The sequence below is a fragment of the Camarhynchus parvulus genome, chromosome 2, assembly GCF_901933205.1.
Source record: "Camarhynchus parvulus chromosome 2, STF_HiC, whole genome shotgun sequence".
Taxonomy (NCBI): Eukaryota; Metazoa; Chordata; class Aves; order Passeriformes; family Thraupidae; genus Camarhynchus; species Camarhynchus parvulus.
Window position 1 is genome coordinate 24,841,964 of NC_044572.1, and position 27,849 is coordinate 24,869,812.

Below are 27,849 nucleotides of genomic sequence, written 5' to 3' on the forward strand. Positions count from 1 at the left end.
AGTGTCCTGTTCTGAGTGGTATTGAATTAAATGCTTGAAAATCCTTTCATTTTGCGTGTTCAGCTCTCTACTTTATTACTTCTAAAATACCAAGCCTGAGCAGGTCCATGAAAATGAATGTGTTTTCTCCATCCTCTGCTGTGTTCCAAATTGCTGCCTCCACATGAGGCAGCATGTTCAGCAAGAGCTGCCCTGGAAACCTCCCCGGCCACCCTGGGCAGGGAGGAGGCTAGTGCTGCTCCTCAGCCTTCCACAGCACATTGCTGTGAGTGCTCCTCCACTCTGGCTTCCCAGGCAGCCCCATCAGCATTTAAAGAAAAATTGGAAGGGTGGGGAGGGAACCCAGTTCTTGCAGTTGGTTCTGCTCTAATTAAGGAGCTTTTGCTCTTGGAAATTGGAGCCATCAGAGAGGTTCCCACCAGTTGATGAAGTGTCAAATTTAGCTGCCAAATCATGTGTGTGGTGAGCTTTCAACACAACCTCTTTGCTTCTGGAAGTAATTCTTTTTAAAGAACTCTTGTTGGTTTTAAGTAGCCATATCTGTTTGCAAACCTTGGTGCTGCTGTTGCCTGAACTTTTACATGCTGTTATGTGTTTGGTATTTTGTTTCTATAATGCTTTTCTTTCCTGTTTCTTTGTTGCTCCCTCACTCAGAGCCTGGATATGATTGATGATGAGGTGAGACACTAGCGTGCTGTTGTGGTGAATCGCGTGATCGTCGTGTGCCAACGCACTGTCTCTTTTGCAGAGTTGTATTTCTTGTCTTGTGGTGTTTTGTGGCAAACACCCTTGTTGGCACAGAACACACAGATGTCACTGGCTCCTCTTTCCTTGTCTTGAGTTGCCCTCTCATTGTTGCTGAGTTTTCAAGGCCACAGCAAACTGCAGTTTTTGTGGTATGCTGCAAGCAGAAGGCGGGTCTGTGTCAAAGCATATCTACCAGACCAGGCATCAGCTGTGCTGAGCTCATGCTGGCAATAGCAAAAGAAAATGATAGTGTCCAGCTGTGACAATTGGACAGCCAGAAGCTGAGAGAGCTGCCAGCATCATCTAACCTAATGTAAAAGCTGTTCTAACAGCAGACAGCTGCTGAAGCCTGTAGCAGTTGCTTTGCTGTCTACAGCCAGGACAGGATAGCTTTTGTTTCAGGCCCCACTGGCACAGCCGTGGGTGGAATAAAGTGGCAGAGCAGGGACATGGGTCTGCTCCAGCAGTTGACACCACACTTGCTCTTTTTGGTGGGGTTTGTGCTCTCAGCCACAGCAGCACAATGTGGTGATAGCAGGGCCAGGGCTGTGGGATCCCTGTGTGTTCCGTACCACTCCTCTGTGTCATCTTGTAAGTCTTCTTCCATAGACAGTATCAGTCTTGCTAGCTGTTTGATATCATCACTTTGAACTCTAGAGTGGTTTTCTGAGGGTTTTATTTTCCCCTAATACTTTTTTAAAAGCTTAAGCAAATAATAAAGATCTGTGAATGAGCCCAGGAAGTGGAATGTGCAATTCATTGCATTCTTTAGAAATCTGCTAATTTGAAGGAAAAAATCTTGTGAGGGAATGGGAGCATACATGGTTTGAATTGTGCCACCTGGCCATTTCAGTCCCTGCTTGGGTTTAAAGGAATGCCAGTTCCTTTTTCTTCTGTGATTCTATAGTTTATTTTGATTCTATGATTCATTCTTGGGTTAGATAAAGATGTAATATAGCAGTGTGAAATCATTACTATTGTAGTGCAAAGATAGTCCAGATACCTGTGCTCTGATGCTGGCGGTTTGTGCAGAAAAATGTTGTTACTCATCTGTGTTACCCTTTAATAATAACGTGGAACATGTTTGTCACAGATCCTTGACGATGGACAATCTCCAAAGCACAGCCAGTGTCAGAGTCGTGCTGTTCACGAGTGGAGTGTGCAGCAGGTGTCCCACTGGTTGATGAGCCTGAACCTTGAACAGTATGTTTCTGAATTCAGTGCCCAGAACATTAATGGGGAGCATCTCCTTCAGCTGGATGGCAGTAAGCTCAAGGTAAATAACCGACTGGGCTTCAAGACGAACCTATAGTATTTTTCGTCACTTTACATCATCTCAAAGGCAGTAAGAATTCATCCAGAAAGCAGCAAATCTTTGTGTACGGAGTCATGATAGGCCAGAATAATAAACAGAAAGTATAAAGCCACAGCAACACTTCAAGAAATTACCATATGCACTTGGATTCAGAAGCTTCAGAAATGCAAGGCATTTGCTTTGTGAAAATTCTTGGTGTATATTAATGTACTCATATTTGCATGTGCAAATCATATAGCAGTGTGTGAAAGTGGTATTTGCATGCACATATTTTTCATCTAGCTTTATTTTGTGAAAGGGTGATTCTGAGAAGACAGTGAATAGACATATATCAGAAGTAGCAAGGGAATAATGGATTAATGGGATATGGGAGGCATAAGCTGATAGCAGTTGTAGTGTGTTAGAACTAAATACAGTTTTGGTGTATAAAGTATGTATTGTTTCTTGTAGTAAAAATGTGAGACTACTTCAGTCAAAAATACAGAATGGAGTTGTAGGAAGCTCAGTAGATCTGAAAGTGCAAGTTTGGTACTTCCCTTCTGTGTTTTTGGTGGCACTTCCCTAACTATAAGTGTCTTAGAATACTGCTGGTGAACTTTTGACTAAGGCATAACAGTGAGAATTTGGAAGTTTTGTTCTATGTTGACTTAGATGATTTCAAGAAAATAGTTTATTTGCCTTATTTGATCAATGAAATCTAAATTGGTGGTGGCAATGAGGTCTCATCTTCAATATTCTAGAAGTGGAAAGCATGAAGTGTAATACTTGCACATGAGTGATGTATCTGAGCCTGTGACAGGTTCACTTTGTTGTTACAGTCTTCTAAGGAGATTTATTACTAGAATATGAAAACAAAACGTCGTTGTTTAAACCATAAGAAATTCTTCTAAATTTTGTTTTCCCCACCACAGGCTCTTGGTATGACATCTTCCCAGGACAGAGCAATCATTAAAAGAAAGCTAAAGGAAATGAAAGCGTCCTTGGAGAAGGCTCGCAAGGCTCAAGAGAAAATGGAAAAGCAAAGGGAAAAGCTTCGAAGGAAGGAACAAGAGCAGTTGCAGAGGAGATCAAAGAAAACAGACAAGTGTTCGTCAGATGCAACAGAGGGCACTAATGAGCAGTGATAAGCAGAAGTGCTGCTGTGTTTGGCAAGTGGAGGCATGTCAAGGAAAGAGGAACTCTTATCCACTCTGATGCCCCTTCAGCTTTCTTGTGTTCATCACCCAGGATTGTGTACAGAGAGACGGGGCTGTACATAGAATGACTAGGGAAATTTATATTGTGTCGTTTCCTTTCCTGCATATCCAGTTCATGCTCGTTGCTGTTGCCATGTGAAACAATCCCAGCCCCTCGGTTTGTTCTGTTCTTGTTGACAGCTAACAGATTTCATTTTTGTGTGGTGGTGTTTCCTTCCAAACTACTCTTCTCTGTTGCGCTCTGTGTGTTTGGTCACTTCAGTAACCAGCATGATGCCGAGGAGCATGTCCACTGCTTCACCTCTTCTGAATAGGATGGCCAGTCAGTATGGTTGGGGAACATTTCTTCAGCTGGATAAAAGGAGTTGTGCTCTGTCTGATAAGATTTGACTTGACTTTCTGACTGGAAGTTCGTCTTCTTTACGGTGTTTGGATACTCAGTTCAGTCTGCTGGAGTTGAGTTTCATCTTGCATCAGTACCTTTAAGCAGCACTGCTCTGAAAACTGTTCAGCGACTTCTCATAAACTGGATATAAAGATAGGAGAGTCAGTATTCCCCCTGGGTAAAGGACAGGAGGTGAAACTCTTTCTGTTAACTGTACAATAGTTAATCCAGGAAGGAGGCAAAGCCTTACATGGTTATGTGGGTTTACATAGGAATCTGAGGATAACATTTATCCTTTAGATATCTGAGCAAGGATAAATTTCTAACTAGAGCACAGCGTATAAATCTGTATAAATTTTATTGTGCTCCCAGTGTGTAGAAATTTTCTTATAGCACACTCCACTTTTTTTCATGTGTTTCATACAGGAAACTGAGTTTATTTTGTTTCAAGTTCGTTTTTCCCAGGAAAAACCCCACATCTTCAAATTCGTTCTCCAGTCAGTAAGCACTGGGAGAATGAGCTTTGTGCTGTGCTATTATGAAGCTGGTATTGGAAACAATTATCAAACTTGAGTCTGCTGTAGATTTTCAGTTTTTACAGAAGTGCACTTTAAGAAGAGGAAGATGAGTGATCCTGGTTAAAATTAAATTCAGTACATTGCTGTTAAGGTCAACGCTGCCATGGAGGTGATGGTTACTTAATCCAAAGCTCCCACATTGTAACTGTTTTGATTGATATGTTTAAAGAATATCCAACCAAACCTGAATTTTTGGACTTTGGCTGTAGAATGTTTAGATGGCTTAGCAGTGGTCATACTTGAGGGATTTCTGGGGTGTGTGAGGCCATGGATGAAGGCTGCTGTGTAGTTTTAGAGTGTGACAGAATTAGTGTATGGTGATACTGCCTGAACAGCAGTACTGAACTATACAGTATTGCCTCAAAAGAAGGGACAGACAGTGGGCAGGTCTCCACAGTGTGGAGCTGCAGGTAGAGATGACTGCTCTACAGGCAGAGCTCACTGTGTACCCTTGAGAAACGTCACTGCCCACTCATGCAGCCTGCAAGTGGCAGTCTTCATCTGCTGTGCAAACGCAGAAATTGTTTAACATGGTGATTCAGAGTTAGAACGTAAAAATGCACCAGCCTAAAATTGAAAATTCCTCTGAAGAAAATGTGTGTTTTAGTTTGGCTTGGCTTCTCTTCTGCTCTGTACTTCATGGTATTCAGATTTGTGTCTGCAAAGTTCTCTGAAGCTCAGATTTGGATCACTTAGGGTGCACTGTTAATAGTTACATTTCTCTTGATCCTCATAATTTCTTTGACATGTAAAATGGTTTGTAAACTGAGAGAGCCTAGTTCATTCAAAATTAATACACAACAGATCTACTTAGCATTAGCTTTATTTTTCCTTCCAAATCCAATTTCTACAAGTTTTTGATGTATATTTTATTCAGATCTAAAATTGAAATTGCTATAAAAGATACTTGCTGATATTTCTAAAGGCTTGTGCTACTTTTCTTGAGATAAACCACCAGCAGCAAAATACACCTGCTAACAAAAAATTACACATTGCAGTAACTCCTTCTGTGTTCATTCATAGGAGAAAAATTTTACAAATGTTTAACAGCCTCATAAAATTAGCATTCTCAGAGTAAAAGAAGTTACCTGGAAGAAACTGGAAGTTTAATATTTTAAAAACTATGTTGATAAATTCCTTAGATGACAATTTTCTTTTTAAATTATGTTTACACTGTAGTAATGTTTAAGTGGTTGTATATAATAATCTAAGGTGATGTCTCTGTTTCATGTTCTTTTTTATTTAGAAACCAGAGCAGATTGCTTGGCATTATATATTGAGTTTTCATTCTTGCTCCTTAGAACAGTGCCTAGTTAATCTCTTTGTAAATCATGTTCTTACTCTGCAGAATAACTAATTCAACTTAAGTCCTTTAAGTATTCAGGGTATTTTTACTGCTTTGTGATAATGTTATTTTGTTATTCTCAGACTAAAGACATCAACAAAAATCTGACTTAAAAAAACCTAATGGGCTACATTTAAATTAAAACCATTAAAATGCATTTTGATCTACGTGTGAAAACTAAGGAAACAGAGCAATGACAAGAGTTTTGCTGTTCTTTCTATGATAAAAGATTTATGTGGTTCGTTTTATGAAATATGGCAACTCAATCTTGGAAAGTGCAGAAATGTCACCTGATAACGGACATGAAGCACAGTTTGAAACTTTTCTTGCTATTGTATGGGACCTTTAAAGTTGTGTTGCAATTTTTTTCCCCTTGTACGGTATTATGACTTATAAGAAACAAAAGATGGATGTCTCATCATTCTTAAAGTTCCTGTAAACCAATGCTAAGTCAGACTAATGTGGGGCTTAATGGAACAAGAAAAAAACAAATTTTCTGTGCTGACTGGCTGGACAGCCTTTTTCACAGTTTGGCTCACCTGCAGGCATAATGTTGCCTACATTGTGTGTTTATTTGTGGAGCTAAAGCTGTTTTTTCTTAGGCTGACTTGCCGGGCCACCACTGAACTGCTGTGCAGACAGTGGGGTGCTTCCACACCTCAAGACGTGCTTGTGTCATCATTACACCTGGGTGACTGCAGCAGGCTGGCCCACGTCATTTTCTCCCTGGTTAGGGTGGTAGGCCAGTTCTGTAAACTCTAGTTCTGCTCAGTGCTGCAGTATTGCAAGTTGTGAATATATAGAGCCTCTAAAAAGGTGAAGAGCGGAGAGTTAGGAAAAAGTGGAAGTCTCAAAAATAGAAAATTAAATGTACAACTCTGCAGGTTACTTTAGTCCCAAAAATCCTAGTGCTTATTCTGAGATTGTGAGGAGAGCAGTGGCTCCTTGTTCTGTTCAAATCACCAAACATACTGACGTGAATTGCTTCCAGCTTGTGTGTTCCCATTTCTTCATGGGTGGGTTGCTGCTCCCACGCAGCGTCCTGTTAAAGCTCCCTGTTGGGTTTCAGTCTGCCCAAAGAGACAGGACCAGGGGGTGAGGAAGGAGCTGCACCCTTCACTGCAGTGCACAGAGCTGCCCGCTGTCTGCATTTCACCTGCTGCCCTAAGCAGGTCCTGGTGGGCTTGCTGGGAGTGGAGCCTGCTGAAGATCATGGGTTAGAATTACACAGTGAAACAGAAGCCAGTAATAAAAAGATGAATGGCATTAGATGTTTGTATTTCAGTGTATACAAATACTTTTGTACTTTTCCAACTTCTCAAAAATTTTTTGCAATGGCATCTCTTTTACTATGACAGTAGTCTGCTGTAGGGATACCACAAGAATTGAGCTTTTACTAGAATTACTGAAAAGCTTTCCTCTAATATTCACCACCCCTTAGCTGTCATTGACATTCAGAGGTGCTTGACACCTGAGATCAGGGTTCCTCATACTTTATTGCTTCCATCAAAGCCTCCTGTCGTCCTGAGCTGCTACACCTTCACCTCCTGGCTCAGGGACTGGTACGAGGTGGGCGGTGTCATTTTTGAGAATGAATTGTGTTCCAAGAGAAAGAAGAGAAGGAAATGCCACTCTTGCACGTAGTGCAGAATACTGTTCTGCAGTAGTATGGAAGAGCATCATCATGTAGTTGAGTGTCAGTGTTTTAGCAAGGAAACACAAGGGTTTTTTTGTGTTTTTAACCCCAACCTTGATTTTTGTTGGAGCACTTTCAGCAGTTCGTTTCTGAGCAGGATGACAGGTGAAATCCAAGGAGACTTGCCCACTCACTAGAGTGGAGTGTGGGTCGTCTGCAGATGGCCCAGTCCCTTTTGTCAACCTCCCTGTGGATTTTACTGGACTTTTTTCTTTACCTGTGAAACTGCTTTTTCAAAGCTATAATACCTTAGTCATGACATTGAGCCCTCCAAACCCTCAATATAAAATGAGCTTTCTGTTACTAACCAGCTGTACGAACTAGTACTTTCACTTCTGGCATTAAGTAATGATTTTAAAAAATGCACATCTTACAGGAAGGTTTGGTGGCAGTGCCTTGGGCTGCCTGTTTCTTTGGGAAGTGTGGATTGTGTTAAGAACAAGCTCTTGGTGAAACCTGCTGAGTTAGGGAGGTCTCTTCTTCCAGAGAGGTGAGGAGGGCTCACAGCTCACGGAGTCAGATCCAGCCTGAGTAACCCAGGAGCTCCTGCTGGGTTTCCAGCAGGAACTTTGCCACTGCCACCACTGGAAGTGGGTTTGGGACCTGTGCAGAAGTGTCTGAAGGAAAGGGGCATCTCAGGGCACCAGACATAGGAGTAACCAGCCCATTTGGAAGTGAAGAGTGCACAGTGAACATCCTCTAACTCTATACTTTCCCATACACATTCACTCAGCAACTGCTTTCATATTTCCCAGTCACATTGCAACGGTATCTCACTGGTCACTGACAAGTGTTACACATATTGCTAGAAGACCAGGCAGCTAAAAGACTAAAATGCACTGTGCTTACTGTAAAAATTGGCTTCTTACATTGCTTCTTTTTATATGGTTAAAGAGATAGTTGTGCTTCAGATTTTTTCCTTTTTCTGTTCTTTTTTTAAAGAGGTCAAATGTATATGAAATGCATGTTATTCTGAACTTTTTGTTTGTACATCTTGGTGTCTGATCACCTGCATGAAGGACACAGTAGTGCCATGTCTGGGCTTGTTCTCTTGTGCTTGGTTGATATGAACTTCTCTAGATTGTTGAGTTTTCCCCAGGATAACTTTGTTTAATATTTAGTTATTGGGAGACATCAAAAGAAAACATCATGGTGGCCCTTTGTTTTCTTACAGTTGAAATACAAACAACAAAGCCTTGTGGTTTAAAGTTAATTTGTTAGTGTAAATAAATTTCTTGCCAATGAGTATTATTGTTGTTAGACAACGAATGCAATAAAAAGAGAAATCCTGAATCTTTATTAGAATTTGTAATGAGTCCTCACTTTTCTGCCCTTTTCTTTGTCATTTCAGAAGAAATAATAAATGGTGAGGATGACCAGACAGCTGCAGGGGTCAGGCGAGGGGGTCAGGGGAATATGTACCTTCCCCTGCTTGTTCTTCACTTCCTTCTGCTCAGCCAAAGATTATTTAATCCCAGTCCTTAGCCAAATTGGCATGATTCACAAGCCCCCAAGTGGGTCTCATTTACACTCTGTAACTATGTAGAAAGAAGTAAAAAAAAAAAAAAAAAAGGAAAAAATTGGGGTTTTTTTTATATGAAGCTGAAATGTAGCATGCAGTCTTTTGCTGCAGGTTGATGTAAAAATAGGCTGCTTTCACGTTGATACTGGTCAATGTTTGTGTGTTTAAAAGATCTAGATTGATTTTGTTACATAAAAACATTTTACACTCAAGTGTAGGTTAGTTATAATGGGCATTTTCTACATTCAAAGTACAGCAGTTCTTTCACTGAATATGTTTAATAAGTCTTTTATTTATTTGATTTTAGTAAAGCATTAAGTTAGGGAAAAATCGAAGGGCACAGTCTGTGCAATTTGTGTAGTCATTTCAGTGGATTTACATCTGGCAGAATCTAGGCCAAACACTGTGCACTTAATCTGTCTAACCCAGTTTGTGTTTCCCAATGACTGAATCATAAATCTTACCTTCCACTAATATAGGCACCACCTGCAAGAAATAAAGAGAATCCTCAATTCATAAAATTATTATCTTAATTAAAATAGATGTACTAGGATGCTCTGGGTCCACAACTGACATGTCAAATGTGTCTGCCCAGCAGCTCCCTAGGCCTGGAGCCATGTGTACATATGTCTTTCCTTTTGTGCAAGTTGTCTCAGATAGCTGCAGCTGGGTTTCAGAAATGCCCAGAACTGCTCCAGTCTCTACAGCATGTTAAAGATGATGGGTTATGCCTTTCTCGGGCTTGCAAGCCTGGATTTTCCGTGTGCAGGTTCCTTGGTAATTGGGAGGGCAGGCTTGAGCTGCATCTTGCACCGTGCTGTTTCTGCCCTGAGGCTGCCAGGGGGTAGGAGCTGTAGCCCAGCCTGGCTCTTGCTGCACATCACCTGCTGGCTGGCTGTGTGCTGCCCTGCTCCAGCTCCCAGCTCTGCCCTGCAAGGCTGGGATACCTGGGAGGAGGTTGGCAATGGGCTTCCCGCCCTCCTGGCCTCAGGTCAAATGTCACTGTCAGTAACTGCAGACAGCTGTGATGTCTCTCAAATGCTGTAAGAAAAGATAAGGCCCCTTGCTTGCCCATGGTTCCATCTGTAGGCAGAACAACAGGAAAATCCTCAGCACAGGAGCAGTTCAGAACAGGAAAAAAGCCAGTGATGAGTGAAGACAGTCTTGATTTTCTGAAAAGCCAAAACCAATAAAAAAAATAGAAGTTCGACAAGATCCGACAACATGTAGATTTACTCATTTGAAGGTGTTTTTAGAAGATGTTTTAAGCAACAGTAAAATGTGAGAATAATGTTTTGGTGGGTTACTAATGCACTGCAGGGGGAAGTGGCTGTTGCCCTTCTACGACCAGAGAATAAATCCAGGACCTGCAGAGTGACTGATTGGCATTTCAGCTGTGTCACTGCCACTGATATGTGACGTAACTCTTTAGAACATAGCACTTCAGAACAAAAAGTGGCACAATCCTACAATAATCACTTTGGAATGCCAGTGCAAGCCACTGATGGCTAATCACAAATGAGTGAATAGCCCAACCTCTCCTTGCTGTGAGAACTTCCTTCAGAGCTGTTCTTTCAGCCTGGGCTCTGGGAACAACATCTGTTCTTCATAGCTGAAAATGGATTACAAGCTCCTGTAAGAAAGTACACCACTTAGGAGGGAAGCTGAAAGTGTCCTGCAGGGAGAGAAGTTGCTAAGGAAGGAGCAGGAAAGCCAGAGTTAGGTAATGCTAAAGTTCTGCAAAGGGATGAGACAAAAGCTGCCCTCATTCAGGGCTGGCTCTGCTCTGTAGAAGGGCTGCACGCCGTGGGCAGCAAAAGACTCAGAGCTGTGATCCAAACAGATGAGTCCTTGTCACCAAAGCTCCAGGGGCAGACAGTGAAGCCTGGACAGTGCTCAAGTCCCCAGACCAACTGAGCATTTTGGAGAGGAGCTGCAAGCACAGTTTGTGCACAGACCTGCTAAGAGACAAATCAATCAGCTGTGTGATTTACTGGCACCCAACTCTGCCCCTCCAGCCATCACTGACCCCTGCAGCAGGTGCTGTTGCGGTACAAAACACCACAAAGAGCAGGGACCAGTGTTGGTACTGGGTGTGTGAGTGTGGGCCATGGCAGCAGAGGGAAGCTGCTGCCATTTGGAAGGGCCAGAGTGGCACTGGCTGTTCTTCAGCCTCTCACAGCTCCTGTGCCCAGGGACGTGCCTTACACCACGGTGGCTGTGCCAGCAGCCAGTGGCCATGTGAGGCCTTGGGGTGGAGCAGAGGCTTTGTGGGGGCAGGAGGGGGATGTGGCAGGACCCACAGCCCAGTCAGCTGTGCAGAGGAAGTGGGGTGACACTGTCCTTCCTGTGCAGCAACACAGCCCCAGGCACAAGCCCTGGCACTGGCTTCCTGCTCATTACAGCTGTCCCTTTGGCTCAGGAAAGGAGCAGTTTCTCTTCCCCTACCAGTGGGTGAGAGCCATTAGGCTCGTTAGAAAGGAAAGGTGCAGGAGCCAAGAGGTGTCAGTACACAATTCACTGCTCAGGGCCCTGCTCACCCAAACCTCAGCCTGCAGCACTGCCTCTTCCCAGCCAGAACAGCAGAACACAGACAGAGGAGGTTTGCACATACTCTACATCCTATCTCAGTGTTTGGGCCACTACAGAGCAGGATAATTGGTCTGTCCTAAAGGCAGAAGCACTCCTTTGTTTTCTGGACTTTCCATGTACTGTTCAGACCAGAGGGGCTGTGGCTGGTGCTGGAGCAGAGGCAGGAGGGAACAGCAAAGCCAACTGAGCAATCAGCACCCAGGGACTGGCTCTTTCTCCTCCTGTTGCACTTCAGGAGCAGCCTGTCTTTGCTCCACAGTGGTGAAGAACTGCAGTGAGGAAAAGCTACTGCACAGCTGAAGGATGCAGAGGGGCTGGTGGCCCTCAGGGATGTCTGTCTCGTGGCAGCACTTGCAGGAGCTGCCAAGATGCTGGAAAGGGCCAGTGCAGGCAGGTGCAGGTAGCACAGGGGCAACCCCAGCAGGAGAGATGCCACATGTAACACAGAGCCTTTAGCTGAATGTCAGCAACTCTCACAAAGCTGGAGAGATGATCACAGCTGGGAACTCAGAAAGTGCAGCAGGAGCTGCTCTGAGGGTAAGGGCATCTACACTAATGCAAGGAGAGCTCACTCCATGAGCTCCAGCTTCAAAGGACACTGAGTTCAGTTCATTGCAAATGACTGCTAACATCATCCCAAAAACACTAGCTGAAGGAAACCTGGGGGGCTTTTGGCAGTGCAAAATGTCAGTAACTGCTGCCAGGTAAACATGAAGGACTGCCTGGTGCACAGAAGTGCTGCAGGAATCAGCTCCACAGCAGCTGAAGTTAAACACAGAACATGTGTGACCATGGCTTGGGGGAGTCACTGCAGAGTGCCCAGAAATGCTCTCTTTGTAGTGACAGACCATAGTAATTGCTAATGCACTTCCTGCTGAAGGCGTGCAGGAGATGTTTCCCACTCTTTAAGAGAAGAAAAGCTTTTCTAAACTCCCTTTGAAAGACCCAGTCAAAAACCTCTCCAAAGTGATGCCCTACTCTTTTCTCATAGGATTAAAACAAATGTATGAAACTGAAGTAACACTGGGAAATGGCTTTAAGGGGGAAGAGGAAATGAATGAGACTGAAATGACATTTATTCTCCTTCCAGTTAATTTGGAAGCATTAGGGAAAGCCAACAGGAAGGTTTGGAAGAAAAACCCCTAGCACAGTCCTTGGGAAGGCCCAGGGGTCAGTGACAAGAATGCACACCACACTGGTAGTCAGCAATTCTCATTTACAAAATCAGTTTTCTCATGGGGGGAAAAAAACAACCAAAAAACAAACCAGAAATCCAGCCAGCACATAGTTCAGTGTCTGACAGTTTAGTAATTTACAATCTGAAATTGAACTCCAATTCAATGTTAACAACATGGAGTCCTCCCCATTACACAGATAAACTAATTTCTCACCTTCAATTCCATGTCCTTTACTATTGTGTAGAAGTCTCACTTTGGGGAGGAAGGCTAAAATACATTTCCATTACTGTAGTTAACCTTTATTGGAGCAGTCTTGTTGTTAGCAGATCTAGCAGAAACTAAGTGAGTTCCCAAGGAATGAAATCCTTTCCACAGCAGCAGGCCTTGCCCGTGAGCAGCTATAGATGACAGTAGAGAGCTCTGTGGAAGACTGTGCCAATGAGCAGCTTTCCCTGGTAGATGGATGCCACTGAGCTCCCCTGCAGCACGGAGCCATTGTCAGAGTAGACACGTGTCACCACAGGCTGCTCCGAGAGGATGTTCTGGATGCGCAGGACCTGCCAGAGCAGGGGAGGACACAGCTGTTGAAATGGTCACAGGTGAAAATGCTCCAGGGAGATGGGGAACATCAGCAGTTAACTTAAACAAATTAGCTAGGATGACCAGCTGCTGATAATTGCAATCATGTGATTCCTCTGAGAGGGCCTTTAGTGAAGCACGGTCCATGAGCACTGATTTTTTTTTTTAAGTTGTTGTGCAACATCTGTAAGGAAGTCAGGTACTCATCCCCACCACTAGGAATGTGCACATTTTTTTCCAGACTAAGAGTTAGTTCATATCTTCTTATTTTCATGTTTTTCCCAGACAGCTTAAGCAACTGCCTAGTATCAGAAATCTATTGCTATTGAACATGGTAATTTTGAGAAGCGTCTTACAGGGAGATTCAGACAAGGCTGAAATCCAATGGACAGCAGCCAGCAGCACTCGTAGCCACCATCACCCCAATGCCAGTACCTCACTGATTTCACAGAAAGAATTACAGTGTTACAGATGAACCACACTTGCACAAATTAATCATTCATGTGGAAACATTTCTGGTCACACTTTGCACTCAGTCAATTATGTTCCGTTTGGCAAAGAGGTGCTGGCTCAGTAAATAATGCAGCTCATCAGAATCTGTGTGCATGCCCACAGCTGCACAGAAAGCAGCCTGAGGAGTCCAAAGTGACTGAGCTACTGGTTGGAAATTATTTAGTTGTTGCCCAAGGATCTGAATAGGTGTTTGTTAGTGAGTATATGCTGTTCAGGCTCTCACTTGAGAGCAGAAGCCAGCTTGGTCTTTGCTTTAACAAAGGCACTTTGTGCCAGGCACTTTCTATGAAAGGCAGTTAAGTTATACCAGCATGAATTGAACAAAACAACTTTCTGGCACAGACATAAACAAGAGACCAGTGATGTCTCCCAAAAGGCACCTCAGATGCAGGAAGATTTTCAGGATCATAGTAGAACAGCTTCATCCCATTGGGATGACATCCTATCCAGATGTCTCCAGTGTGAGGGTCAACAGACAAGTTATCAACCAGCGTGTCCAGCTGCAGCGTCTAGCCAACATAGAAAAAAAACCAAAAAATTAAATCCATCAGAAATCCTGGAAGCAAACTACAACATAACCAACAGACTTGTCTCATCTGACATAATTTAGACTGTTTTTTTTAAATAAATACTTTTCCCCCACCTCTGTTTGTCTTTTCCCCTGGCATACATCATCCCCACCCCTGTGCTATGAGGAACCTGCTCGCTGCTCTGAGCTTCCCCCATCAGCTCATCCACACCTACACCTCTGTGGATGCTTTCAGTGCTCTGACCCACACTGCCTGAGGCAGACTTCCACTACAGCTCCACAGCATACCCAAGGATCCCTCCCTGTTGTTGGTGGGAGGGTGGGAGATCTGAAGCTCTGTAACGGGGTGTGCAGACACCTCTGCAAACCCACAGCAGGAGCCACCCAGACCAGAACTTTACAGATGATCATGCTGAAATCTCAAGCATTCATCAAAACTATTCTGTCCAAAATCCACATCTGCTTCTTTTTATAAACAGCAGCACTTACCTTCACATGGGTTAGACTCCAGTTAGCATGTTTTTCCATGACATAGACATTGTGATCCAATACATCTGCAATATAGATGTACCTTCCAAAGAAAGAAAAGCACCTCAATATATATGAATAGACAGACACCAAAACTAGACAGTTCCTCCTGTGCAAGCCTACACACAGACATTGCAAGCCAGCCACAGGGCACTGAAGCCAACCTACTGAAGTGCCAGTGTAGCTTCACACTGTGCCAGTTTTTCATTATGACACTGAAATAAACCTTGGAACCAGAAAATCATATTTACGATTTTTTTTTAATCATGTGTCTACACCACAGGAGTGGTTGATTCAGTCATGCATGTGTAGGACTGTAGAGCACTCCCTGCTTGCAGAGACCCTGCCCCATTAATCCTTGCAAGCAAGACACACAAACCCCTGTACCAGTGGTTAAAATGCAGCAACTGTTGACCTTGCTGCCTATGAAGTACCACACAATGCAGCAAACACTGCTGCTAAACACTGAGACACAAAACTTGTGTGCTCCAAACACTCTGCATCACTTGTGCTGCACAGGCAGCACCTTGCCTTACATGAACCACTTCAGACATCTGACCACAGAGGTACCAGGTGTACAAATTCAGACCTCCAGATACTTCTGTGTGATAAAACAAAATCTAATGTAAGGAGAAACTTACTTTCTATCAGGTGAAATGTTAATTCCATTGGCTGAATAAAACCCAGATGCTACTTCTTTAACTTCTTTTGGACTATAGTAAACAACATTTGACCAGGTTAAACCCAAGAACATTTCTAAGAACATCAAGAGGAAGTCAGAGAAGTAGTGGTCATTGGTAGCATAGAAGCTGTCTGGTCCCATGGCTACTACATCATTCACACTAAAAAAGAAATAAAGAGATAGAGAAATTAAAAAAAAACAATTAAAAGAGAGGTATGAAGTAGCATTTTAGGACAGCCCAGAATACAGTCAGGACATGGTCATCAATACCCATAAAAAGGCTGCAATTATAGATGTACTTCAAGTAGCCACCAAATTATTATTTAGATCCTTTTTACTTCTATTTTCTATGAGCCAGGACAGTGCAGTGCTGAGACCTGAATAGGGCCATAGGGCATCAGCTAGAGATCTGGCTACCTATCTGTAAGTACATGGAAATAATTTTGTATCAGTAGTAGTATTATTTTCTTTTTCATTACATTCAAGTAGAAATCAGAGAACAGGTAGGTGTTGTGACAGCTTAATCAATCTGGCTGTTTATTTTACAATCATATGCAGTAGGACGGACCAAAAAAAATTTATATTATAAAAAAACAGAGAAAGCTAAATGTATGTTTATTTTTACAGTGTAGGATATCCAAACAAAAAATAAAATATCTGGAGACTCATATCTGCAATGACCTGAGTGTGGGTTACATGACCAAAGGAGAAATGGATGCCAAGCTAATTCACTGGCATCAATCACAGCAGCGCTTAAGACTAATTTAGTGATACAACTATTAAAATAATTTGGAGGAGAGATTGGAGAAACACTGCTTTTGATTACACAGATAAGAAGGAATCAGTAAGAGAAACAGGGGTGCTGGTTAAAGAGGAAATATATTAACAATAGCCTAAACCCAAAACTCGTCCTACATAGGATTTCACCAGTGCAGCCTGATTTGTATTTGAGCCCAATACCTTGTCAGAAGGTCATGTCGAATGGTTTTCAGGTGTACAAGAGAATTGTCATCTTCTACAAATTTAAACAACTCTACTGTGCTCTTCTGGTGGGGATGGTTCACAACAAAGAGGTACACGGTGTCATCTTGAAAAAGAAACGGAAGCAGCTGAATTCTCTGTGTGGCTGAGCAGCCCAGCCCTGAGGCAGCCTCGAGCACAGAGCACATGCTGAGTTTGGTGCATTTGTCTCATGGCTCTGCAGAGGCACAGGGATGAGTAAGATTCTGCAAGATGCCTCTGCAACCAGATCCAGACCTCCAGCTGCTTTTCTCCCAGGCTGACCCTACAGGGAACTGCTTTGTTAATAATAGATTTTTGCTATTTCTTCCAAGGAAGAAAGAAGCGACCACCTTATCCTTATAGCAAAGCCACTGGGTTTTGCTATCTGTGGAACAGCCCCAGTCAGTTGGAAGAAGGGTTTGTGGCCAAGGCAGTTTGGGCTCTTGGGTTTGTCCACCACATCCCCTGGCAGAGTGGAAGGAGCATCCCTCCCCTGCATTCTGTGCAAGGCTGCAGCCCATCTGCCCAGCCCTTCTGGCAGGACCCTACACTAGCCACCACTGATTTTTCCAACACCTTCCCTTAAAAGGGTGACTGTATGGGGATGCAGGTCAAGCTGCAGCAATTGTTTTCTTTATAGCTGCAGAATTTTACTTGCCCTGCTAAAACCCCCAATGAAAGGAGAGGGGAAAAGATACTTTATTGGTAGTCAGAGCCTGATGTAGGAGAACATATCTTGGAGAAGAGAACCTGTCTTGGCCAAAGAGTAACAGGGGTTTTGGTAATTTACAAAGAGATGATCATTTACTACTTTGCCACAAAAGTTTCCATTCCAGGCACTACTAGTCAGTGAAGGATGCATCTCCACAAAACTCTTGAACCCAGCATGAGACAGACGTAAATGTAAAATCAATTTTTCTGTGGTTTTCAACCCTAAATTTAACCATGTTTTCTTTGCTTTAAATATCTAGGGCATTCTTCTGTTTCAGGCAGACTGAAATTACGTGCAAGTGTGTTTCCTTTAGCAACTGACATTTAGAAAAGAGCAAAACAAAGGTGAAAAACCCCAAACTTTTTTGTCTCCCAGCAAGAACCACCATTGGGGGTGCAGGGCAAGGCTGCAAAGGGCTTCCTGATTGTGCTCTCTAGGCTGATGTTTGCCACCATCTCAAGCTCTTTACCTCTGTCTATATAGGTGCTGATTCCATGAGGGTTAAACGATGCCAGATCAAATCCTCGGCTGATTCTCAGTTCCACTGCTCTGGGATTGTCTTCATTCAAATCCATCAAAAATATTTCACCTGGCTTATCCGGAGCAAAGCTTTTTATTCCTGGATATTTCAAGCCCTGTAGAATCCAAACATAAGAAAGTAATTCCCAGATGAAAGGTAAACAAGAGCATAACAGGGCTGAAAAAGCCAGGGCCTTGATCGGACTTGCAAGCGCACATGAGGATGTCCCATGGCCAGCCACCATAATTGCAAAGAGAAGGTTGAAAACCCATCTCCTAAAGGCTAAAACAAAATCAGGAACAGCAAAATCAATACATAAAATTTGGGATTTTTTTAAAGTTAGGGAATTAACACAGCTTCTTAACATGGCAGAGACATTTCAACATTTCAATGAAGTAGCATGAAATAAAGCCAAGGTTACATGGCCAGGTAAGTCAGTGTGACAGGACACCTGTGTCAGAGCCACCAACACCACCTCTGTGTCAAGAAGCACACTTGCTGAGGGGAATGACAGCTAAGCCAACTCAAGACTGGGCTGTTCTTTGAGAGCCAGTCAGACTTGCAGAAGAGAACCCCTCCTGCTCCTTTCACCTATGGCTTCTGCAGATAAGGAAGCAGGCAAGCCCCAACGTGGGGAGGTGGCATGGGGACTTACAGAGCTGATGAAAGCCAGTCCATTGGGAAGTATATCAATGTCTTCTGAACCAGTTTCTGCAAAACACAGATAAACAGGGCTTTTCAGGTGACATCAAGCATTTCCCATTGAAAAAAATCTCCTTTTAAGTACAATTCCAGCTCTCATGAATGACTCTTTCTGGTATGACTGCACACACAATGAAGTTTGGTGGAAAAGTTTGGCCACTGCATTAAAAGTGGTAGCAGAAGACAGAACAGTGGGTTAGGAAATAGTACTGGGGTTCCCCTCTTTGGGGGCCCAGGGATGCCCCTGCAGTGGCCAGGCAGTCTCCTACCCAGCTCCAGTGCCCCCAGATGTTGTGAGATGTATCACCAGGTGTGGGATGAATCACCAGCTCCTGAGGATGTGTTCTGCAGCAAGCAACTAGTGTGGGCATGGAGATTTCCAGGGCACGACCATACCCGTGACTCAGGCCTCAGGCTTGCATAAGGCAGCTGTGGGAATTGTGCACACTAATTCTCCTGATTGAGCTCAGACACTTCACAAAAATGGATTGCCAAATATTTAGTTAAAGCTCTCAAGTGACAGAGAACCTACTATATCTGTAACAGCTAAGGGTTTTCATTGTTAGACCTCACTTTCAACTACAGGTAATCACTTCCAATATTACCAGTTCCTGTAGCTCCTGTAATATTTTTCCCTGCTAAGAAAGGAAGATAAAATAAAAACTCCTTAGTAAGAACACTTGAGCAATTTTAGACTTTCATAAAGCACTCTCCAAAGAGCATTTATCCAATGCTGAAGGCCCTTTGCCATTCTACATTTCCACCTCTTCCCTGAGAAACTTCCCCTCTTTTCTCCAAATCACCAGCAAAACCAGCATTCCTCACGAGTCACTTTCCAGATGATGAGGGAAACCACTCAGGAGCACTTGCTTAAAGACAATTCTTCAGCAGGTTTTCTTTATCAGAGCCATCAACACAAGGTTTTTCCACCCAGCTTGTCCCACGTCCCCACACCCCCTCCTGCTTTGCTATAACCACGTGTGAGCCTGCATGGGTCACACAATCCCTTGCACCTCAACACCTCTTCCCGAGGAAGCACCTGCAAATTTGAGCTGGATTTGCTGTTTGCTTTTAAGCAACTCCTATTTATCCACATACTGGTTTGCCTGGGCTGTATTGATCCTGGGATCACTGGCAGCCTCTGTGGAGAGGAACCAGACCCTCAAATTCACCCATCCAGGAAAGTTCCTCCCTAGCTCAGCCCTGGGAAGATGCAGAGGCACAACTTCTCACTTCTGTCTAGGGCCAGCTGCTCCTCAGACTCAGCAAGTTCCTGCTCCATCCCATGACAGCAACGAGCACACTATCCCTGCCTTCTGAAGAGCAAAATGTCTGAAATGCATTTTGGGAGGAGTCAGCTGTTATCCCACCCTGGGTTTTGGTTCTGCATTTTGACTAACTCAAGCAGGAGACAACATCTGCACTGATGTGTGCAGAAACACTTAGAGCCTGTATTTACCAATTAAAGTTTTGAATTTGGGCTTTTTTTTTTCCTCAGCTCTGCTTACTCTCTGGTTTGAGCCACAAACTCCTTTCCCTTGCCCCAGTCTCTCCAAGCCTGGGTTAATTTATAAAATGGGGTTAGTGGTAATTCCCCACTTCCCAGGATTGCTGCAAAGCTAATAGCATAAATAAATGCTGAGAGGCTCAATTGCCATGGTGACATGAGCTGGACAGACAGCTTTTACTGGCAGCACACACTGGTGAGTGAATAAACGGAGATACAATCATTTATCGCTACTGAATCGGTGAGGCTGCCAAGCAGAAAGATGAGCAGGCTAATTGGGAGCAGATCATTAAAAACTTTCCAACTTTCCAGTGGAAGGAGCACACTGAGAGCCCTGCACCCAACTGCTTCAAGAGAAACTGCCCAGCACAGCACATTTTGGGCGCTCCATGGCCGGGCCCTGGAATGTGTGGAAGCCGGTGGCATCAGGAGGGCAGTGGAATGCTGACTCAGCACAGCCCTGCTGATCCAGCCCCGCCGGGCAGGGGCTGCAGGCACACGCAGGGAAGCTCAGGGACTCTCTGCACGCCCTTTTGGGAGGGCTCTGTGCTGCTGCTGCTGCTGCAGGTGCCCTGTGGGCCAGGAGAGTTAGGAGCTGACTCCTCAGGTATCACTTGTATGCACTCTCTGTTGTTTAATCGTATCACTGAGCCCAGCTTGTCCACAGCATTATCCAAAGAGTGGTGGCATTTAAGAGAAATTAAAAGATAGTGTGAAAAACTGCTGCCCACTCTAGAAATTTTTGCTTTTTGTTGTTCTTTATTTTATCTTAGTATGATGTATTCTGCAGGTGTATCGAACAAAAAAACCCATCTGGATTTCATGTCCAAAAGTGTGAGGCTGTTTTGCCCATATCCCACGAATTGTTCCAAGATGCAACTATTTCTAGCAACTTCTGTAGTAGCTCCTTGAACTTTAGGAATTAGTACAGGAGATATAGTTAGTTTATTATAAACCAGTAACATGATAAGGCATCAATAAAACTCAGAAGCTGGTGTTTATTCTACAAATACAGCCTTTCCTACATATTTGAGAATGAGGCTTAGGACAAGCTGCAATTTCTGTTTGTTCAATGTTTGCATCTGTGCTTATATTGCACAATATTTGAAAAGCAGAATAGATTAAAGTCTTTAGAAAGATACAGAAAAGATGCAACTGTGCAGAAAGAAAAAGGTCCACTAGAGAAGTCTTCCATTTACTCTGTGTTTGCTTCACTTACTATAGATCCATCACTTATATTTCACAGACTGTACCAGAGGTCTGCTCCTTCAGGTACAGAATGGATAGATTAAGATTATTTTACTCAGATCCAGATGATCCAGCTCTGGGACCTATGTCACATTTAAGAGTTCAGCAGGACTCATTTAAACATTAAAATAAAGACAGAATGATTATTCAGCTTTATCCTAGCATTTTAAAGGAAAAAGGCCCAGGAGGCCAAGACATCCATGTATCAAGATATCCTAAGACAAAGTCACCCACACAAACAACCTTACAGTTCCAAGTACAGCAGGACCCTATGTCTGAACAGTACTACTAGGCAGCAATTTAAGCTTTAGGGGTCCTTGGTCACCCTGAGTGATTTAAGCCCCCTGATCACAGCAAATGAGTTTTAGAAGATGTTTGAGTGAATGTGCCAACTTTTCAGTTTGCACAATCCTTTGTTACTTCTCTTTCTGCCACACTGGGCCTGCTAAACTAATTTTTTGGCATTTTTATTTTTCTAATGAGCAGCAAACTGCAAAGCAAAGGCAAGGCAAGGTGCAGTTCTCTGTGTGAATGAGCAGTGTGAGAGGAGCCTGCAAGAAGCAGAAATGAAGCTCTGTAAATGGATGCGCTGCCTCTAAGCAGAGACAGGTTCTCAGAAATAACCTAATCTGCCTGTAAATGTCAGGCACAAAAACCAAGACACTGTTCAGAAATGAAACACAACTCTATCTGTCCTTTCCAAGTTTCCTTCTTTCCTCAACAGAACAATCATGTTGCAAAAAAAGTCTTATAAAGATCGCAATAGTGATATGCCTAAAAAATTACTCAGAAATTATTTTATATTAATCACTGCCAAACAAGCATCATTCATAGTCTTGTATGAGTAAATTACAGCTTAATCTAAAAGACCTGGAAATTTTTTAATGCCATTTTTTCTGTACATATTTTCAAGCACAGGGATCTGCATTACACATTCATAGCAGCAATTTGACTTTATGAAGATGTTTGAATCCTGACACAAGGAAGAAACAAGATTTATGACATTAACACACTGACTCAGCAAGCTCATAGGCAAGGTTGTAAAAGCTCATCCAATGACTTTTTACACATGAAAAATCTAGACAAATTTCAACATAATTTAAGCCATTTCCAAAAATACTAAGGAGGGGAAAATCCTTAGCCATCAAGCCTGCATTGAGGTTTTTGGGAGAAAGGAAGACACAAAAAAGCAATCCATTTCAAAGCTATCAATTTCATAAACTTAGGTTATCCTAAGTGGAGAGAAAAAAACCAAGACATAAATATTGCTGTGTGCTAAACACACAGCCCAAAGTACAAAGTCAACATTTGAGCCACTCTGTTAAAGTTCTCTGCAAACCAGACTAGGATGACAAACATGACCCCTCGCTCTTTGGAACCCACAGTTGTGTTGCACAACCGTGCCGAGCTCCCAGCACCGCGGCACCGGGCGGCTCCCAAATATTCCAAAATGTGGCACTAAGGAGGGGCAGCCTGGCTGGCATTTAGCAGCTGCTCCTTCCCCATGTGCCTGTGGCCTTCTCCTAAGGCTTCCACCTGTGAAAAATGCATATTTTATGACTGGCTTTTCGCAAATATTAAAATGAATATTATATGTGTTGTGGTAGAAAGCAATGCTGTATTAATTCTCCTAAGTAGTGTGTTAAATATAGTTTTAGGTTATAACAAAATGTTAAAATAGAAACTATGCTATATAGGATACTTTTGTTTCTAAAGAAAGGACTTGCACTGAGCAGTCACAGGACACCTAAATCTTTCAGAGAAAGGGAATTTATTGCTCCATTATCAGGAGAAACTAACAACTTCCCACCTCGCTCAGGTAGGATGAGGCCGTCAGGATTAAGAGGAAGAAGTTGACGATGACCAGACAGACTCCTGTATTTGAATGGAATTTATGCATCATGTATGAAGTGTATGAATATGCAATAGGCTATTGTTTTTAAGGGTTAATCCTTTGTTAACGGGGGTCTTTTTTCTGGACTTATGCTGCCCAGAAGCAGGTACCCGGACATCCATAACTCTTTGTTTCTATTGTCTCATATTTTTCTGATTGACACTGTCCAAATTATTATTACTCTAATTGTATTACTATTTTTATAACCATTTTATTACTATTAAACTTTTAAAATTTTAAAAACAGGTGATTGGTATTTTTCACACACCCTTGCAGCATTTCCCTTCTCCAAGACATAACCAGCTGACAGCCTCCTGTAGGTACCTGCCTGAAGAGCCAGCACACCCTCATCTGAAAGCCAAATCATTTTCTAAGTGACTTAGCAAAGAAGTGTTTGCAAGGTACTCAATTTTAAGAAAAGGAAAAGAAACTAAATACCAACTTATACCCAGCTAGTTTTTCAGTACTATTTTCTTCCTGCAGTTTCTCCCTATCTCCAAGTCCAAGTAGCAAATCAAAGTTAAATTAGCACTTTGTTTTTGGGATCAGGCTCGGAAGCTGGCTTTAAGAAGCCATTGCAAAAGAGGGCTGGACAAAAGCAATGCACTCAGTTATTTTGAGCACGTACCGATCCCTTTAATGAGCCGGCAGTTCGGGAGGCTCACCGGGGCTACTTCCCGTGAAGCATTGAGTCTGCTCCTGCAAGAGGAAAGAGCAGGGTTAAACAGCACACAGCCAGTTTGAAAACAGGTAACTTTCCTAGTTTTCAGTTTTATTGTCTGCCACATTGCAGCAACAAATCAGCCGTAAAATACTGAATAAGCAAACTCCAGAACCAACAACAGCAACTGCTCCAAATCACTGCAATGGTTACACATGACCAAGGATTAAGTGATTCTTCTACTCTGAGTAACTTCAGAAACTTCATTTTGTGCATGAGCTCCAGCAACAAGCTTTCATGACCCACTGCAGCTCAGATGATAACATAACCACACTTTCTTCAGGTTTCAGACACCTAAATATAGAAGCACCCTGCAGTTAGGACCAACATTTCACATGAGGAGAGGGCAATCTTCTACTGCAGCTCACTGCATAGTTTTGGTGACCAGGCCACCAGCAGTTGCACTTTCTTCACTTTTTGTCTACATTCAAAGGTAGCAATAGCAGTGTTGCAAGGTAGGAGCACTCTTTCCCTTACAACAAGCAGGAGTTGGTAGTATGGTTTTCAGCAATTACCCTGTCCCCTCCTCTTCACTCCTGTTAACCACCCCAAGCATTACCCTTCATCAGCGCTTATTTCATTCATGAATGTGCATGAAATTCCACATCTGGCTCATACTTCACTGGAAAAACAGATACAGACAGGCATACACACGTTCGTATTTCTCCGTTTCCTCTGTTCCAAGTTGTTTGCAAATCTGCATGAGCACCACCTCACAACAACTAGGAGGTTTGACCATGCAGTGACACAAGAAAATAGGTTGGATTTCTATGAATTCTAGTGTGCTAGAATAATTATTTTTTAATTTTTTTTCTGCCTAGAAGGAAGCATTTAACCTAATGTAGTAACCCTTTTGCATGACTATCATATGCATATGTCGAGGCTATTGCTGCAAACACAGGAAATTCTGAACGCAAAGATCCCATAGCAAAACCTTGCCATGTTTATGTTATGGTTTTAGGCATAAACATAAAGTAAACAGCACTATCAGTCAGTGATATGAAAAATATGTGACACAGTTGAGTGCTACATGGTATGTCAGTCCTGCATTTTTTTAATCACTTAAATATGAATTGTAAATTGCTTCAATGCTGTATCACTGACAGAGCTTGTTAATATAAGGCCAAAAGAAAAGAAGAAAAACAGTTTAAAAGTGCAGACAATTGCAAAGGAAAGGAGCCAAGTTAAACCCTCCCAAGCCCTCTGTCCCAGCACAGGAGAACTGACAGAGGTCACGATGCTGGCTCCCAGCCCACAAACAGTACAGGAGGGATATTCCCCTGCTGCCCCCTTACCACTGGCATCCTGGCACAGCCAAACCCACCAAGCCCTCAGGGGTGGCTCAGGGAAAAACCTGCCTGAAGTTGCACTGCTGCCTGCTTAGGGTTTTTCCCTTTCCTATTTTCACCAGCCTTTCCCAGGCAGGCTGCAAGCCACCCCGAGCCAAAAGCACAGCAGGAACTCAGCCAGCAGCCTGCAAAGGATGATGATATCCTGACAGCATTCCCAGGGAAACACTTCATGGGCTGGAATGAGAGTAATTCAAAAGGACACCAGTCACAAGCCTGCAGCACATATAGAGGCTTTTCCAAAATGTGTCAGTTTATCTAGCTCAGACAGCCTCAGCCACGCAGCCAGATGGCCTAGATTACCAACTGGCCATACTAAGAATGGCCTGGAATATGGAAGACCTGCAATATGGGCTGGATACAACTTCAAAGAAAGCAAGAGCTTTTGCCACTTGGTGCAAGTCCAGTGCATGGCACCTTTTCTCTCACAGTTTCTCTTTCCAGTTTTGAGTCCTCCACTTGCTGCCCTACTTCATGGAACACAGACCACAGGCCTTCCCTTTCCTTCAGAAGGAACCCATTCCATATTCAAAGACCTCTCTCTCTTTATTTTCTTCATCTCTAAACTAACCAATCATGAATCGCTTGGGATTTGATTCTGGGTTTTTTTAACAAATTCATAAGGAACTACAGAAAGTCTTTGCTGGATTCTTGCCCTCTGGGTAGAGGATGAATAAAAAAGACCCTTGGCAAGAGCTAACACCACCCACAGCTTCTCCTCTCAAGACTGTGTTAAATTACTTTTAGAGTACTTTATGATCTGAAGTTGTGTGTTTCCAAACTTGGCAACTGTCTTAAGACTGCTGGTACATTGCAGTTTGCAGAAAACAGCACACAGGGAAAACCCACAGAGAGCTACAGAGACAGGGGGATCCTGCTTCTTCATGGAGATTCTCCTTTACCAGATTCCTAATGCTTCATTTGTTCATTCAGTTTGGAGGACAGGTGGAGTCCTCTGCTCTTCACAGCACTTTGAAATGGCTCACCCCACTAAAGCCCGGGAGTTCCAGTTCTGCTGTCCCAGTTTATACAACTCCAGGACAGGAGGGCCCCGTTACCACTGTGGCTATCACCAATAACACTAAAGGTGGATTTAATGCAGCCATCATCCATGCCAGGCATCAGGGTCCAGGCAGTAAAGCTCTCCTTCTGTAATTAGATACAATTACTATCTACCCAAGTTCAATTAGCTGGATGTCATTGCTGAAATCAGGCATTTGGAGTCCTTGTGAACGTAAGCAAAATTACAATGACTTAGCCACCTTCTAATACAGTAATTCAGCATCACTTCTGTGACCTGAAAGGACCAGTGACACATTTGGGAGCTTTCAGGACAGAAGCTGCTGTAACACCAGTGTTCACATTCATACCTCATGGCATGAGGTGTGTGATATGGAGCATGACATGGCTGGGTATTTCAGCTCACAGCAAGTGAGGTCACAACTTAGGATCACCAAAGTCTGGGCTCCATCACAGGAAACCTCACGTACATAGGGGTTACTGTTATCCAGAGGCCAGCTTTGGCAGAGCATAACCCAAGTTTCTGGCAAACTATTTGGACTGACTGTTTGGCCAGTCAGCAGGAGATGAGGTAAATTCACAGACAGTGAATCCCTGTTAATCCCTGTTAATTGCAGGCTCTATATAAACAGAGGTATTACCCCCTGTCTCTGGGCACCTTCTTTGCTTGTCCCCCTTGCTCCCATCATCCTGGGGAGGATTTCACATCCACTCAGTGCAAAGGGCATTTCCGCTGCACAAATGGTCCCAAAGTTAGTTAATGCCGAAACAGGATGAAAAGGGCATCACAGTGCCTGTATCTTCTCTGGGAAAAAACGGCTCCCTTGATAATACTGACGGCAATGATGGTGATGATGATGATGAAGAACACTTCCCCTCTGGCTGACACTGCACTGGTGCAAGGGCAGGTGTTCACTACGCCGTACCCGATCCCGGGAGCTGCGAGTCTTCCCACTCGGAGGGTGGAGGGAAGCGCCCGGCGCCGCCTCCCGGCTCAGCCCCGCACCCGGAGGGCTCAGCCCCGCACCGGGGGACTCAGCCCCGCACCCGGAGGGCTCAGCCCCGCACCGGGGGACTCAGCCCCGCACCCGGAGGGCTCAGCCCCGCACCGGGGACTCAGCCCCGCACCGGGAGTGCTCAGCCCCGCACCCGGGGAGCTCAGCCCCGCACCGGAGGGCTCAGCCCCGCACCGGGGGACTCAGCCCCGCACCGGGGGACTCAGCCCCGCACCGGGAGTGCTCAGCCCCGCACCGGGGGAGCTCAGCCCCGCACCGCGAGTGCTCAGCTCCGCACCGCGACCGCGAGTGCTCAGCTCCGCACCGCGAGTGCTCAGCCCCGCACCGGAGGGCTCAGCCCCGTCCCATCCCGCCGGCACCGGGAGCCGCGGCTCGGAACCCCGCTCACCCACCGGAATGCCAGCAGCCGCTCGGCCGCCAAGGCTGCCGCGATCCCGACGAGAGCCACAGCCAGCAGCTTCCCCATGGCCGCTCCCGGCTCCCCCGCGTCCCGTCCCGTCCCGTCCGGTCCCGTCCAGCCCCCGGGGCCGGCGCTGCCTCCTCGCCCCCGCCCCGCCCGGCCGCGCCCGCGCCCGCTCCCGGGCAGCGGCTCTCGCAGGCTCCGTGCTGCTGCTCCCCTGGGAAAGGCAGGTGGACCAGCTTCCAGCTCCATTATAAAAAATGTGTGCCTTGTGCAAACATAATTGTGTCAGACCATGGCTGCGTGATGCAGCGTGCTCGATACTCCGTGTACACCTCTGCTGCGGTGTAGCGCTAATACGTGTGCACTCATA

At 44.2% G+C, this 27,849-nt stretch overlaps 2 protein-coding genes across 7 annotated transcripts in view; one reads left to right on the plus strand and one right to left on the minus strand.

The window, feature by feature from the left end:
• Positions 1–8,564, plus strand: part of PPP1R9A (protein phosphatase 1 regulatory subunit 9A) — a 130,392-nt gene extending 121,828 nt beyond the window's left edge. For 3 of the 5 annotated variants that reach the window (XM_030967361.1, XM_030967349.1, XM_030967387.1), the window contains 3 exons: positions 655–678; positions 1,841–2,023; positions 2,974–8,564. In XM_030967361.1, coding sequence (XP_030823221.1) covers positions 655–678; positions 1,841–2,023; positions 2,974–3,186 — 420 coding nt within the window. In that variant the 3' untranslated portion in view covers positions 3,187–8,564. The remainder of the gene's footprint in view (positions 1–654; positions 679–1,840; positions 2,024–2,973) is intronic. The other 2 variants (XM_030967369.1, XM_030967397.1) reach the window with 1 other exon arrangement.
• A 3,872-nt stretch (positions 8,565–12,436) lies between these two features.
• Positions 12,437–27,572, minus strand: LOC115914716 (serum paraoxonase/arylesterase 2). 2 transcript variants are annotated; one of them, XM_030967410.1, is made up of 9 exons: positions 27,469–27,572; positions 23,599–23,669; positions 18,275–18,330; positions 17,569–17,734; positions 16,346–16,472; positions 15,345–15,545; positions 14,665–14,746; positions 14,027–14,155; positions 12,437–13,111 (listed from the first exon to the last, which is right to left on the minus strand). In XM_030967410.1, exons 1-9 carry the CDS (start codon positions 27,540–27,542, stop codon positions 12,953–12,955), a joined length of 1,065 nt encoding a protein of 354 aa, XP_030823270.1. In that variant the 5' UTR covers positions 27,543–27,572; the 3' UTR covers positions 12,437–12,952. The 2 variants fall into 2 exon arrangements, with proteins under 2 accessions (XP_030823270.1, XP_030823281.1); XM_030967421.1 differs by lacking the exon at positions 15,345–15,545.
• Between the last annotated feature and the right edge of the window lie 277 nt (positions 27,573–27,849).

What these genes read in the sequence shown, in the direction of transcription:
- LOC115914716 (XM_030967410.1), bottom strand. Translation starts at nt 27,542, where the DNA reads ATGGGGAAGCTGCTGGCTGTGGCTCTCGTCGGGATCGCGGCAGCCTTG. An exon ending in AACATTTCACCTGATAGAAA is followed by an intron (nt 14,747 to 15,344) that starts GTAAGTTTCTCC and finishes TTTCTTTGGAAG; the next exon opens with GTACATCTATATTGCAGATG. An exon ending in AAAATCTTCCTGCATCTGAG is followed by an intron (nt 13,112 to 14,026) that starts GTGCCTTTTGGG and finishes CTGCTCTGGCAG; the next exon opens with GTCCTGCGCATCCAGAACAT.